Consider the following 14415-nt stretch of genomic DNA (forward strand, 5'->3'; position numbering starts at 1 on the left):
CATTATATATATATTGTGTAAAACTAATCTAATTTAAATATCAAAATGTAGTGTACAAATGTCCTTTTACATTTAGAACATGAGAAATATAACATTGAAATTGATGATTTTAGATACATAAATGCAAAATAAACGTTACCCCCAATGTTGTTGTTTTTTTATTACAGGTTTGGAAATCTGTTTGTTGAATAATATAAGTTAATTTCTACAATACTAAGGGTTGATCATGGGTTGATGCCAAATGACTGTAAAAATATTTTTTTATACAGTCATTGGTTGATACCGGTTGCTGCTAGAATAGATGGTCCGGAAGGACGTGCGAAGGCATGTCCCGCCCTACTCCGCCTCTGATTGGCTTACCCTGGTCTTGTAACAAAACCTTAACCAATCGTACTCCTCATGGCTAAACCTAACCAGCCGATCAACCAATCGGAGGCCTTCGCTCGGCCTCCGGACCATCCATTCTAGCATCAACCATGGCTGAGGCAGCTACAGTTCTCCGGTCCAAGGGGGCTGTGGAAAACTTCGTAAAAACTTTGGAGGAAACTACACGTACCAAGTACATCGTTCATAAGTCAGACAAGCATTTCCACGGCGCTGGTAAGTGTTTTCTAACCGGCAAAAGCTAACGTTAACGTCAGTCTTTTTTTTTTTTCCGCTGTAACGTTAGCTTTCGTTAGCATTTAACTAGCTTGGGTAACGTTAGCTTTAAAAAAAGAAAACACTCACCCAAAACTTTATTAGTAACACCCAGTCTATGGTAACACTTCTACAATGTAACAGCCCTGGCACGAATGAACTTTTAATGTAACTTGAAATGGAATTACATTGCTAGGCAACAGCCTGGCCCCTTGTTGTCAGTTGATGTCATTCACACTGCAACAGGAAATGTTTGTTTACAAGTTAACTGTGACGTCGTCTATAGGCTAATGCTTCCGTTTTTGTTGACACTGATACTGTCAGAAAGGTATTAATACTACTTTATGAAGTCATAGTGGTGGTGTTGTACTGGTGTTCCTAATATTCTGTCCCTCGAGTTTGTGTGAATGAAGTGGCCAAACACATATCTGCAGTCCAGTTCAATACCACTTACCTAAATAATACACGTGTCAATCAAAACTGAACATTATTTTCTTTGCAAAGGCAGATTTTCTTTGTACCGGATCACATTAGATTGTGTACAAGTGTGCCTAATAAAGTGGCCGGTAGATTTTGATTTTGGTTTGATTAAGTGTCACTGAAGTCTCCAAAAGACCTGTCGTAGGTAACACTATTCTTTCTTAACAAATATCTAGCATGGCAGCCATCAAATCCGATGAGAGTGCGATGGGAGTGGAGTCACGAAAGTGCCCAAAAAACAGCCAGCATCCCCTTTGATGGGGTGCCTTTCGTTTTCATTGCCTATCAGCATTTGGGCTGTCACCTGGGGAGAGACAGGTCCAGACAGCAGAAGATGAGATATGCTGAGGCGAAGCAGAAGGAGGTAGGTAGGCTGGCTGTCTGTCTGTCTGTCTGTTATTCTAATGATCCATACACTTGAATGTTCATCCTCAACATCTGTATCTCATAGGGATGTAACGATGATTCGGTTAAAATCTGTATAAATGTGTGAAGCTTACAACCGGTTGAGATAAAAACAGAATCACGATGCAGTTTTTAAAGTGCTCATATTATGCTTTTTGGCTTTTCCCCTTCCCTTTATTGGGTTATATATCTTTTTTGTGCATGTTATAGGTTTACAAAGTGAAAAAGCCCAAAGTCCCCCCCAAAGGGACTTACCATCTCCAACAGAAAACACTGTTCACAAACTGCTCCAAACAGCTCTATTGTAGTCCAGCCTTTACTTCAGAGACAAACGTGGTCACTTTGGAACACACGTTATAATGCTCGCCTAGCTGCTAGCATGGCACGCCCTCATACTCTGCTCCTGACTGGCTAGTAGTCCTTACCTAGCTACTGTGAGGGCACACCCTCATACTCTGCTCCTGACTGGCTAGTAGTCCTTACCTAGGTACTGTCAGGGCACGCCCTCATACTCTGCTTCTGACTGGCTAGTAGTCCTTACCTAGCTACTGTCAGGGCACGCCCTCATACGCTGCTCCTGACTGGCTAGTAGTCCTTACCTAGGTACTGTCAGGGCACGCCCTCATACTCTGCTTCTGACTGGCTAGTAGTCCTTACCTAGCTACTGTCAGGGCACGCCCTCATACGCTGCTCCTGACTGGCTAGTAGTCCTTACCTAGGTACTGTCAGGGCACGCCCTCATACGCTGCTCCTGACTGGCTAGTAGTCCTTACCTAGGTACTGTCAGGACACGCCCTCATACTCTGCTTCTGACTGGCTAGTAGTCCTTACCTAGCTACTGTCAGGGCACACCCTCATACTCTGCTTCTGACTGGCTAGTAGTCCTTACCTAGCTACTGTCAGGGCACGCCCTCATACTCTGCTTCTGACTGGCTAGTAGTCCTTACCTAGCTACTGAGCATGTGCGACTCCCAACAAAGATGGAACAGAAGTGAGAGGTCTCACTCTGTAGCTAAAACAGAGAGCTCAACACACAGGGTGAAAAGAGGAGCTGCAGCAATGTGCAGTTCCACACAAATATGGTGTTTTTCTATTATATCTATATATCTTATATCTATTCTGATATAACCTCTAAATTCAATTATGAATCTGAATATAAGCATAATATGAGCACTTCAAACGTCCTAGCGTAATCTACTTTTTTTAGATCTACTTTTCGTTTCACTTGTTTGTTCAGTCGGTACGTCAGTGCGGCTGTGGCTTACGTTGTAGAGCGGTCGCGTACCAATCGAAAGGTTGGTGGTTCAATCCCTGGCCCTGCAGTTCAATGTCGACGCGTCCTTGGGCAAGACACTGAACCGTGACTCGCTCCCGGTGCTGCGGAGTGTGAATGTTCATCCTGTACGGCAGCCTCGGCCACCAGTGTGTGAATGTGTGTGAGTGGTTTCTGTACTATGTAAAAGCGCTTTGAGTAGGCGTTAAGACTAGAAAGGCGCTACATAAATGCAGTACATTTACGTCTTCTTAGTTTATTTTAGTTAATTTGTGTTGTTTAAGATAATATTTTACCTTAAACAACACAAATTAACTAAAAAAAATGTAAAAGAAATTTCAGTGGCACTTTTGATAGGACACATCTGTTGTTTTGCACACTTTATATAAATAAAGGAATATCTTTCATTTGTCTGCAGCTCATTCTGTTAAAAAAATCCTGAGAAAATCGTATCGTGAACTTAAAATCGTGAATCGAATCGTAAGTTGAGTGTATCGTTACATCCCTAATAAATACATAAAAATAGAATCCACTCTGTTTTAAAGGAAAAATGCTGTTTACGATGATATGACCACTGCATTGTAATGCCAATTCTTTATTTCAAGTACAATCAGAAGAACAGGCGTCTTATTAAGACCACAAAGAAGCTTGGGTGTCCGGCAGTGCTCAACATTTCAAGGATTGCCAAATTCCCTGATTACAAGGTTAGACGGTTGGCTCCGCCCTTTCTTCATTTAACCCTTGTGTTGTCTTCAGGTCAAATTTGACCCGTTTTCTAAATTTCTATTTTAGAAATATGGATTTCTTTTTAACTACCTAATTTTATTTACCCAAAAATAACACAGATGGATGATTCCTTCGCAAGTCCAACAAGAGATCGGATCTCTGTTTTTCATTGAATGTTGGGTTTTGTTCAGTTTTTAGCATTTGAAAAAGAAATTGAAAGGTTTTCGAAACAGTATCCTGTCTGAACTTTAATATAAATGAGGTTTATTGACCATGAATTCCAAAAATAAGTGTAAAACTAATACTAAGTTGGTGTGAGTGTTGTTTATACATGGTAGTCTAGTGAAAAGAAACGTTCAACTGCAAAAAAGCACCAAAATGTCACGGGAGTGGCAAAGCTTGGACCCAGAGTTCAAAGATTTAATAAGGCAAAGGGTACAACAAAAAGAGTCCTGAAGAAACAGGCAGGATATGTTTCCAAAAATACTGTGGAGTACAAAAGACCTAGCCTCGTGAGACCGTCCTGATCTCACGAGCTCCAGTTTTCCACTCGCAGATCAGTCTGGCATCTTGAGACCGAGAAAATTTGGAGCCGTTCGCCAAACGACCGACCAATAAGCGTTGGTTTTGAGGCGGCTTTAGGGGCTTTGAGCGTAGCTATCGCGCAAGTTTTATCCGAATTAGAAAGTATTCCTTCATTGAAAGAAGAGCAAAAAACGGCACTGGAGGCTTTTCTCGGAGGAAAAGATGTTTTTGCTCTTCTCCCGACTGATTTCGGCAAGAGTTTGATATATCGTTGATCTGATTGGTTGATTTGGCCCGTCTATCACCAACAAAGGTGGTGAACAGATGGTTTATCCAATCAGCTAACCAGTATTTTCGCCCCTTCCCAAAAGTTCTCCAACGGAAAGTTCCCAGATGGATATGCCGAGCAAATGCGAAGCAATCCATCTGGCGGAGTCAGGTTAGAAAAGACCAAGAACACGGAAACAAACAAACACCGACAACATACAATACCAGACAAGATGATCCGACAAGACAGCGAAAACACAGAGACTAAACACACAGGGTAACGAGGTTAAACAAGGGACAGGTGACACAAGGAATCAGGAACAGGTGTAACGCATCAGGGCGGGGCAGACAATCATACAGGAGGGAAAACACAAGACAGGAAGTAAAACGAGACATAACTAGGGAGAAAACAGATACTACAAAATAAAACGGGAAACACTACAACATACTCACAATTGTGACACAAAAACATTGAAAAAAGTGCCAAAAGTGTTGAAAAAAGGGACAAACGTCAGAAAAGGTGTTGATTTTCAGTTTTGACCCAGGAGGACCTGCGTGCATGGTCCAATGGAAGACAACACAAGGGTTGAGAATCTTGATTATCATTAGTACATGTATTCTCCAAATGTATTGTACAGTTTTAAATATATGTAAGTAGCTGAAAAGTAGTCATCCTCAGGTTTGTCTTTCAGGTGGCAGATAACAAGGACAGTCAACGGAGGAAAATGGTAACAAAACTCAAGCAGGATGTGAAGAATGATCCATCCTCTGTCCGCTGGGAGGATTTCTTCTATGTGCGGACCCCTGCCATCGAAGACCATGTTGGCCACCCTTTGTGTGGACAGGTACATTCTGAAAAAGAAATACTGAAATCATCTGAAATCATGGAAAAACATAATTACTGGGCGCACACCTAAACCATACTCATCTGATGACCATCTTACAGAAATAGTTTCTTCATAAGAAAGGCTGTATGTTACTGTGCTAAGAGCTGCACGATAAGAGGAAAATATGCAATATGTGATCACATTAATGTCGCGATAACAATATTACTTACTTAGATATTGAAGTCTACTCGGTTCTGCATTTCTGCTGCTTTCAGTGTTCTGCTAAAATACAACAAATTGCTTATTGAATTTAAAACAAATGACGGAAAATTATTTCCAACATTTTATTGAACAAAATGACAGTTACATTTTAAAGTGCAGATTTCTACTGATATTTTCTTTCAACTAACACAAAAAAATGTATTGTCTTTTGCGATATTACGCAGCCTTTCGTGATGTGTATATTGCACCAGTTGATATCGCGATAACCATAAAAAAAAAACAAGAGATATTGTGCAGCCCTAACTGCTGTATAATATAGAATAGTAACGCAACACCAAAGGCTGTCGTGAGGTGAGGATCCCTGGAAGTCGACTTGAAAGTAAGAAAAAAAAGTCTAATTTCTTTATTTATTCTAAAGACGTTTCAGCCCCCAGAAATCAACAATCCACAACAAAAGTTTAAAGAAGGCCTGAGGATGGAAACGTCCTCAGAATAAATAGAGAAATGCATATGGAGCCAGACTGTGGGACACTTTTTTTTCTTACTTTCATATTACTGAGATGTGCCATAGTTAGTAGTAAAGTAAGAAACATAGTCATAGCAAGTTGTTATTTATTTAAATAGCAAACTTTTGTGCGTCCTAAGCCGCCTACACATGATCAGAGGTAAAACTGTGAGGTAGGGCGCAGAGCTGCCCCTTTAAAAGTCAGGAGCAACGAGCAGAGAGAGCAGCGCTCGGCGGCAATTTCGAGCGCTGCGCTACGCCAAAGGTAGCGCTTCCTCGGAGTTATTTGCACTGCGGTTTTACTGCGGATCGTGTTTTACCATTTAACTTGTAAAACAAAGACAATACAAACAACAGAAGTCACAGCTATTAAATCACAGTCTAACCCTGGCAGATGACTAACACAAACAAAAGACAAGCTTTCATGGCCAATAAATGTGTAACACATACAGGGAAATTTACTTTGGCTTTTTGTTGCTCTCAATGTACATACACAGAAATAGACATATGGCTAAATACAAGGACAACAAAGCTGAACAAGGTAAATATAAAGATTTGACTACAATGTATAGATCTAAGTATGTGTATATAAAAAAAAGTTAATATATACTGTACATACATATGCATACACATCAGGGATGCACCGAATCCAGATTTTTGGGGTTCGGCCGAATACAGAATCCTCTGGTTGAGATTCTGCTGAATCCGAAACCGAACACTGAATCCTCCTCCCATCCTCAGTCCATGAACACAGTAAACACATTAATGAAGTAAACAACATCCACAGCAGTGTATTTTTCATTTTATTTTATTTTAACTGTAAAAAAAAAAAAAAAGAATAGGCAACATTATGCCAGGAAAACAAGACAACTATTTTGACAATTACCATAGGCCTACGTTTACCCTATCTCAAGAGGCAATCAATATCCAAAATGTTAGCCTTTTAGATTTATAATCCCATAAAGTAGGTAATGGTCGTCTGGTTAACACAAGTTTTGAGCAGTGACTGTCCTTCCTTTGCCGTACCTGAAGTTGCTGCATTTTGGCTGCTGTCTGTAGATTCCTTCATGCACAACTCGTATTCTTTCGGATGTTTCATACCAGATGTTGTAACAGCGGTGATGTTGTGTATAGTTTAGGGTCCTCGCCACCACCAGACTAATCAGCATTGCAGATTGAACATGTAGCTGGACTTGAATGGCCTTCTTTTGACTGAAAGTACTGCCAAACTACACTTTTCCTGCTCACGAGTTCCATTTCCACTTCCTCACAGCCTACTGCATTGAACGCTCCACCTACGTAAACACCTTCCCGTAATCAACGGCGACGTCATTACGTCGACCAGCGTAGCGCAAGCGTAGGGTTCGGTTCGGTGGAAAAAAATTCCCAATATTCGTCCGAATCCGAAGATGAATCCTGGATTCAGTGCTTCCCTAATACACAGACAGACAGACAGACAGACAGACACATGTAAACCAACAGCTCTGTGAGGATTGTAAACGGTAATATACAGTAGGATTTTGAATCTATTGCCCAGGTTTACTTTTACAACTACCATTTCTTAGTCACCGTTCCATTATCTTTATTGTGACTATAATTGCCACTGTTCATCACACCCCCAACCGGCACCTTTAGACACCGCCTACCAAGAGCCTGGGGCTGTCCCAGGTTTCTCCCTGAAAGGGAGTTTTTCCTCGCCACTGTCGCACTAAATGCTTGCTCTTGGGGGAATTACTGGAATTGTTGGGACTTTATAAATTATAGAGTGTGGTCTAGACCTACTCTATCTATAAAGTGTCTCGAGATAACTCTTGTTATGATTTGATACTATAAATTGAATTGAATTGAATTGAGTTTAGAAGGTGGAAACATCCTTTTCTTATGACACATTGTGCAGGATGCCGGTATCCATGAACCTGTGGATGAACGCGTGAAGAGCCACATCATAGAACTCACCAAAAGTGGGGTGAGACGAGTGAGCGAGATAAGACAGCACTCTAGACAGTTTGTGGAGAGACACCTCTTCAAGGATGAAAGGCCGCCATCACCTACAAGAAGAAGGTTCTACCCCACCGATAAAGATATCCGCAACCTGATGGGGAAGGCTAAAGAATCAGTGAGGCACTCCAGTATTGATCAGGAAAATCTACAGGTAAGATTAAAGCTTTAGTGCGTAACTTTTTGATATTAATGAACGTCCGTTACATTCAAGCCATTGCCAGATGAGTTGCTACAAAGCTAATTAAGACTATCAGCTCCACACAACTCTCTCTGGATTTCTCAGTATGACTATGTTCAGAAGATTGTGGCGTCCGGTGACTTTCCCGCACAGAAGCTAGAGTGAAGATAATTACCTCTTCTGAAGAGTCCGTCATGTTTTTTTAATCCTCTGTGTCCTCCTTGGCTACTAGCAACTGTGTTAGAGGAGGAGGAGGGGTGCGTGCGCGATCACGGAAGTCTGGTATCATGTGGACGTGCCGACAGTGTTGTTGTCATTACTTAGAATTCCTCATGGGGGCGACAGAAACTACGTACCATAGCTTTAAAACTGCAACCACACAGGCACATTTTGAGGCTTAACATTCACGATTCATTCAAGTGTACGGATTAGGGATGTTGGTGATTAACCATTTAACCGTTACACAACAATAATAATTTTGAACGATGAAACTATCAGTTAAAAAGTTAAAAACAATATTATTAACCCTCTGAGGTGTAAGGGCTTTTTTAGATATCTTCTTGAATTCTCCTTTTAAGGGTTTTTGCAAATAACTGATCCCCGTGTGTTTCATATCAAAATGTTCACAACAAACTCAGCTTTCTGTATAGTGACGCCCAAAATAGTTCCAGAGCAACGTGTAAAGAGATAATTTTGGCGCTAAAGCAGAAATAGTTCTCAAATCTCTTGTGAAAACATACACTCAACTGTTTTGGTGCTTGTAATGAGTTTACAAAAGTCTTGGGCTCACAAAAGTAGCGTAATACATTAATCAAATAGTAAATAAATGTCTTAAAATGAAATTTTGTATTATCGCTTTTTGAGTAGGAGTGTTGTCAAACATCGCTTGGACTCGCCGGTGCGTCTTTTGTCCTCAAGAGGGTTAAAATAAAAAAGTTAATAATTTTTTTGCATGATAAAAGGAAAAATAGTCGATACAGTATATTTCCTAACTGCTGGTTAACTTGCGGGTGCTAACTTTGCACCCGCAAGTTGTGTTTAACCCTTGTGTTGTCTTCCCGTCGACCATGCAACGTTTTGTTTTTCTGAGTCAAAATTTAAAATTCAAACTTATTTTTAACATTTTGGTCGACTTTTCAACACTTTTGTCACCTTTTCCGATGTTTTTGTTGATTTTGTTCTGCGTTTTTTTTAAAAATGTTTTTAACTTATTTATTTTTTTTAAGCTTTTTCAGACATTTTTGTCACCTTTTTCAACATTCTTTCATGAATTAATTTTCAAATGCTATAAAATTGAATAAAACACCCAAATTCAATGAAAGTAGTGAACTGATCATTTATTTTACCTGTGAAGAGCGCTGTAGAGACACAACGTGCATAAACACACAATAAACACACAGTTAACCTAATTAGAAACATAATCATTCATTATCTTATCCAATGCATCAATGAATGTCTAATAAACCACACCCAATACCGATAATGATTGCACATTTCCTGTTAACTCATGCTGTGATTAACGGGAACATGATGTGGGGGCCTTGACAGTCCAAGGGTTATGCTCTGATAAGCCAGGTGCAGAAAGTGATTTAAACTGGCGTTCTCTAGCTGCCACGCATTCTGAGATTTGGAGGAGCTGATCAGGGCTGTTACTTCATCCCCTTCCTATTGCTGTCAGCTTGGGAGAGGGTTAATAATCAAGTGATCCTCCAAGACTCTTTGTTCATTCTCTCAGACTCTCATGATGAACTGAACCTTCTTTGCGCAAAGAATAAATACTTAAAGTGCTCATATTATGCTTTTTGGCTTTTCCCTTTCCTTTATTGTGTTATATATCTTTTTTGTGCACGTTATAGGTTTACAAAGTGAAAAAGCCCAAAGTCCCCCCCAAAGAGACTTACCATCTCCAACAGAAAACACTGTTCACAAACTGCTCCAAACAGCTCTATTGTAGTCCAGCCTTTACTTCAGAGACAAACGTGGTCACTTTGGAACACACGTTATAATGCTCGCCTAGCTGCTAGCATGGCACGCCCTCATACTCTGCTTCTGACTGGCTAGTAGTCCTTACCTAGCTACTGTCAGGGCACGCCCTCATACTCTGCTTCTGACTGGCTAGTAGTCCTTACCTAGCTACTGTCAGGGCACACCCTCATACTCTGCTTCTGACTGGCTAGTAGTCCTTACCTAGCTACTGAGCATGTGCGACTCCCAACAAAGATGGAACAGCAGTGAGAGGTCTCACTCTGTAGCTAAAACAGAGAGCTCAACACACAGGGTGAAAAGAGGAGCTGCAGCAATGTGCAGTACAACAAATATATGGTGTTTTTTGAAAATTAAACCATATAACCCTATTCTGATATAACCTCTAAATACAATTATGAACCTGAAAATGAGCATAATATGAGCACTTTAAAAGACTTTGAGTGAAGCTTTATTTCAGATCTCACCCCACAACAACTAATTGGTTCATCTTTGCAGCTCTACTGCAGTGCTACACATTTGGTAAGAAAGATTTTTTTCTTTGAGAGAGAGAGAGAGAGACATATCCCAGCATCTCATTTACAAATTGATTTATACACAAATTATAGCACATCATTTTTTTTTTTTTTTAAGAAGATGGGGAGCGGAGGAGTCTTCTTCTCAATGACTTCTTTTGCCTGCTTCTTTATCATTTCAGCCTTTTCAACCACTCCCATCAGCCGCCGCCAGCCAACCACCAGCCGAGGCACCGGCCGCCAGCAGCCAGTCACCAGCGGAGGCACCACCGGCCACGAAAGCCCTCAGGAGGGAGTGCATCGGACATCTCAAGGCTATAATGGATTACGTGAACCTTATAAAAGATGACACATGCCTGAAGGAACTAAGACAAACTATCAAGGACCTGCACAGTCAGGTTGCGTTGCAGGCGCCGGTGGAAGCGGGACTGCTCCTGCTGCCGGAGGCAACAAAAAAAAGAAAGGCGATTCCCTCGAACGCCATACCGCTGCCAAAGCGGCCAAAAGAACACGCTTACGCTAACAGAGGGGATGAAAAGGCTGAAATTATAAAGAATTAGACTCCTCCCACCCACATCTTTTGGAAAAAAAGATGTGCTTTCTATTTGTATTTAAAGCTAAAACATTTACGAGTACTAATCACTCATTTCATCCAGATGGCCTGCCGTTATAAGACCTTTGAGATCACATACGTGATTCGAGGCTCGCTAAATAAATGTTTTTTTTATGTTTAGGTCTTTATTTTTGATAGGACAACTTAGACATGAAAAGGGAGAGAGAGGGGAAATGACATCCAGCAAAGGGCCGCAGGTCGGAGCCGAACCCACGGCCGCTACGTAGAGGACTGAGCCTCTGTATATGGGCGCGCGCTCTACCAGGTGAGCTACCCCGGCGCCCTCGAGGCTAGCTACATAAACATGAGCTTGAATTAGCCGCAGTAGATGAAGCTTTGTCAACCATTTTGTTTATTTTGTGGGGAGGGGAGCAATGCGTCACTTTTAAATCTGCTTCCGTTATTTCCTTACAAGCAGCGCTCACTCCACGTGAAACGCTACGTAACATCATTTCCAGCTAACTTCACGGGGAACAATGAGGGCAAAAACATCTATCTGTTTTAATCAAATATTATTTGGTACAGCTCACCTAAAGACACCGTAAAAACACTGAATAGATTCACGGCAGTGCGTCGCTGCAGAATGAATATAGGGGAAACCTAGTCGCATAGTCTATATCCACGACATTCCACTTCCGGGATTGCCCTCATTCTGCCGGAAATTCCGCCGGACGTCCGTCCCCTTCCTCTTTCTTTGTGTTGGCGTTCTAAACTCCGGTGGATTTCTGAGGACTATGGTTAACTGCTCCTCAGATCTCTGCAGGGTAAATCCAGACAGCTAGCTAGACTATCTGTCCAATCTGAGTTTTCTGTTGCACGACTAAAACTACTTTTGAACGTACACACGTTCCACCAAAACAAGTTCCTTCCCGAGGCTATTTAGCAGCGGCACTGTGGCTCTGTCCGGCGCTTAGCGCCGCCCAAGACGATTGTGATTGGTTGAAAGAAATACACATGAACCAGAGCACATTTTCCTCCCATCCCAGAATGCTGTGTGGACTTACCAGACCCTCCTCCGCAGCGCTGTGGAGGAAGGTCTGGCAATGCAAGATTATTTTTGCATTAAAAAAAAAAGATTTTTCTGTCCTGTTGGCGCTTGTACAGGTACAGGGGGAACTAGATGGCGCTCTCTGGTTAACAAAGGGTTAAAAGCACTCTGAATTAGATTGATGACGAAGTCTCTTGTTTAATAGTTTAGCCTTGAATTATTGAATTACCTGCACGTGCATCCGCATTTGCAGAACAGCCAATAAGAACGCTCTCTTTCTCTGAAATGACCTGTGATTGGCCGAAGTCTCCCCGTCACGGCTAGATTTACTAACGCCTGAAAACAGAGCCAAGAGGAGGTCCAAAAGTCTATTTCTCTTTCAGAACACTTTGATCCTTTGCCCAACGATGTCAAAAATAAACTGCCTATCCCAGCTTTAAATTCATTTGTAAAAGAGATGACAGGATTACATTTTTGTTAATCTGTTTGTGTATTATCAAAGCGAAGCCTGGCCTCCTGTGGAGTCGGTTCAGGCGTGGCTCGATGCCTCCAGGTACACTTGCTTTCAACATCGAACTTTCATTCTTTGATGCATCGGCTTGTGGCCCCCCATTACAATTGCCATTCCCTGAGCCAGGTTTGTGTTACAGTAGAGAAATATGCTCATATGTTCATGTTTGACAAACTGCCTGTCATTCTGTAAAAATGTTTGAATTGTGTTTTTAGGCACTGATCCTGTCCGATCAGGTTACAGTTTAAAAATAAAACTACTTAAATTACTCATTTTGTTCCTTTTATCTCGCCGCCTATAAGGTTTTCAGCTGCCATCTGTCTGTAAGAAAGAAATAAAGTTACTGTTACTTAAAAATAACTATTTTTATGGCGCTCCTTCTGTTAGATATAAGATAGCAGAGGTGTGAATCTTCACTGATCTCCTAATTAATTCGATTATGATTATCATGTCTTCGATTTGATTCAATATCTCGATTCATCACGATGCGTCAAATACATTTTTCTATTAAAACCATATAGGATATTTAATTCAAGGCTTTTCAAGCTTCAAAACCAAAACATTCTGCAGTGCTCTAATACTAAATACTTTGGATACATAAAACTACAACACTGAGCACATGGCACTTCCTGAATGTGCAAAACATAACAGAATATGTAAACAGAAGAGGTTCAGAGGTTGTTAGGCCTACATTAAATTACAAACAGAAATAATCGATTATGGCCCGGCTGATTATCGATGCAGCATCGTCCGTGTCCACGATTCGTTGCATCGATTATTTGATTAATTTCAACACCTCTATAAGATAGACTTTATTAATCCCACACCGGGGAAATTCCTTTAATGGCTTGATAACAGGTCAGGTCTCGACAGTAACGGTCAGTGGTGGAATGTAACGAAGTACAAATACTTCGTTACTGTACTTAAGTACATTTTTCACGTATCTGTACTTAAGTAGAATCAATAGTACATACTTTTGACTTTTACTTTGTTACATTTTGCAGCAATTATCTATACTTTTATAGTATAGATATTCTATTCCACTACATTTCTACAACGTTCCATTACGTTTTCGTTACATTTTCTGATCAGTTTTTCCTCCTGCCAAAACGCCTTCCTGACCGTCACACGTTTGTCTCACCAGTGAAGTTTGGTTGCCATAGATATGGGGCACTGCCGGCGCCGATCCTTTATCGGCTTCCAAGCCGGCTCCGGTGCTCCAGAGCCCGGGCACAGCGCCACTGACCCTCTGTAATACAGCCTCCGGTAAAAGCGGAAATGAAAATTTCTCTCCACAGCGTTGTTTAGGCTACTTCTCCGCCAGGATGCGTAAGACATGTTCATATCTTATTTATTTGGCTGGCTTCCCATCGCCTCTCCGTTCCTGCTGCTTCACACACTTTATTTGCTTACGCTCCCATGGTTAAAGGAAATAAAACCGTCTTAAAATACATCCATGAATAAAACCAACCGCATTCCGATTCTAACAACATATTTCCGTTTTATGCTGGTTAGCATAGGAACTTTTTTTAAAAGCCAGGCCTTGTGGTAGTGGACAGTATGGATACTGTCGAAGCTCAGCATCAAAATAACTGAACCACCCCTTTGTAAATCACAGGTCGCTAGACACAGTGCCCTCACTGACCAAGGTGCAAACTAACCAACTAACCAACTTTTCTTTCATAAAAAAAATGGTAATATGCAAATAAGATTAAGAGAATAAATCGTTATGCAAGTACTTTTACTTTAAATACTAA

General features: G+C 41.1%; 1 protein-coding gene across 1 annotated transcript; it reads left to right on the plus strand.

Moving 5' to 3' along the window:
• Nucleotides 1-368: 368 nt before the first annotated feature.
• LOC116067286 lies at nucleotides 369-12779 on the plus strand. Its single transcript, XM_031323689.2, has 8 exons — nucleotides 369-600; nucleotides 1296-1483; nucleotides 3403-3501; nucleotides 5008-5160; nucleotides 7767-8021; nucleotides 10729-11122; nucleotides 11414-11438; nucleotides 12590-12779. The coding sequence occupies exons 1-6, from the start codon at nucleotides 477-479 to the stop codon at nucleotides 11104-11106; spliced, it is 1197 nt and encodes a 398-aa protein (XP_031179549.1). The 5' UTR covers nucleotides 369-476; the 3' UTR covers nucleotides 11107-11122; nucleotides 11414-11438; nucleotides 12590-12779.
• The last annotated feature ends 1636 nt before the right edge of the window (nucleotides 12780-14415 follow it).

Source organism: Sander lucioperca, chromosome 3 (genome assembly GCF_008315115.2).
Source record: "Sander lucioperca isolate FBNREF2018 chromosome 3, SLUC_FBN_1.2, whole genome shotgun sequence".
Taxonomy (NCBI): Eukaryota; Metazoa; Chordata; class Actinopteri; order Perciformes; family Percidae; genus Sander; species Sander lucioperca.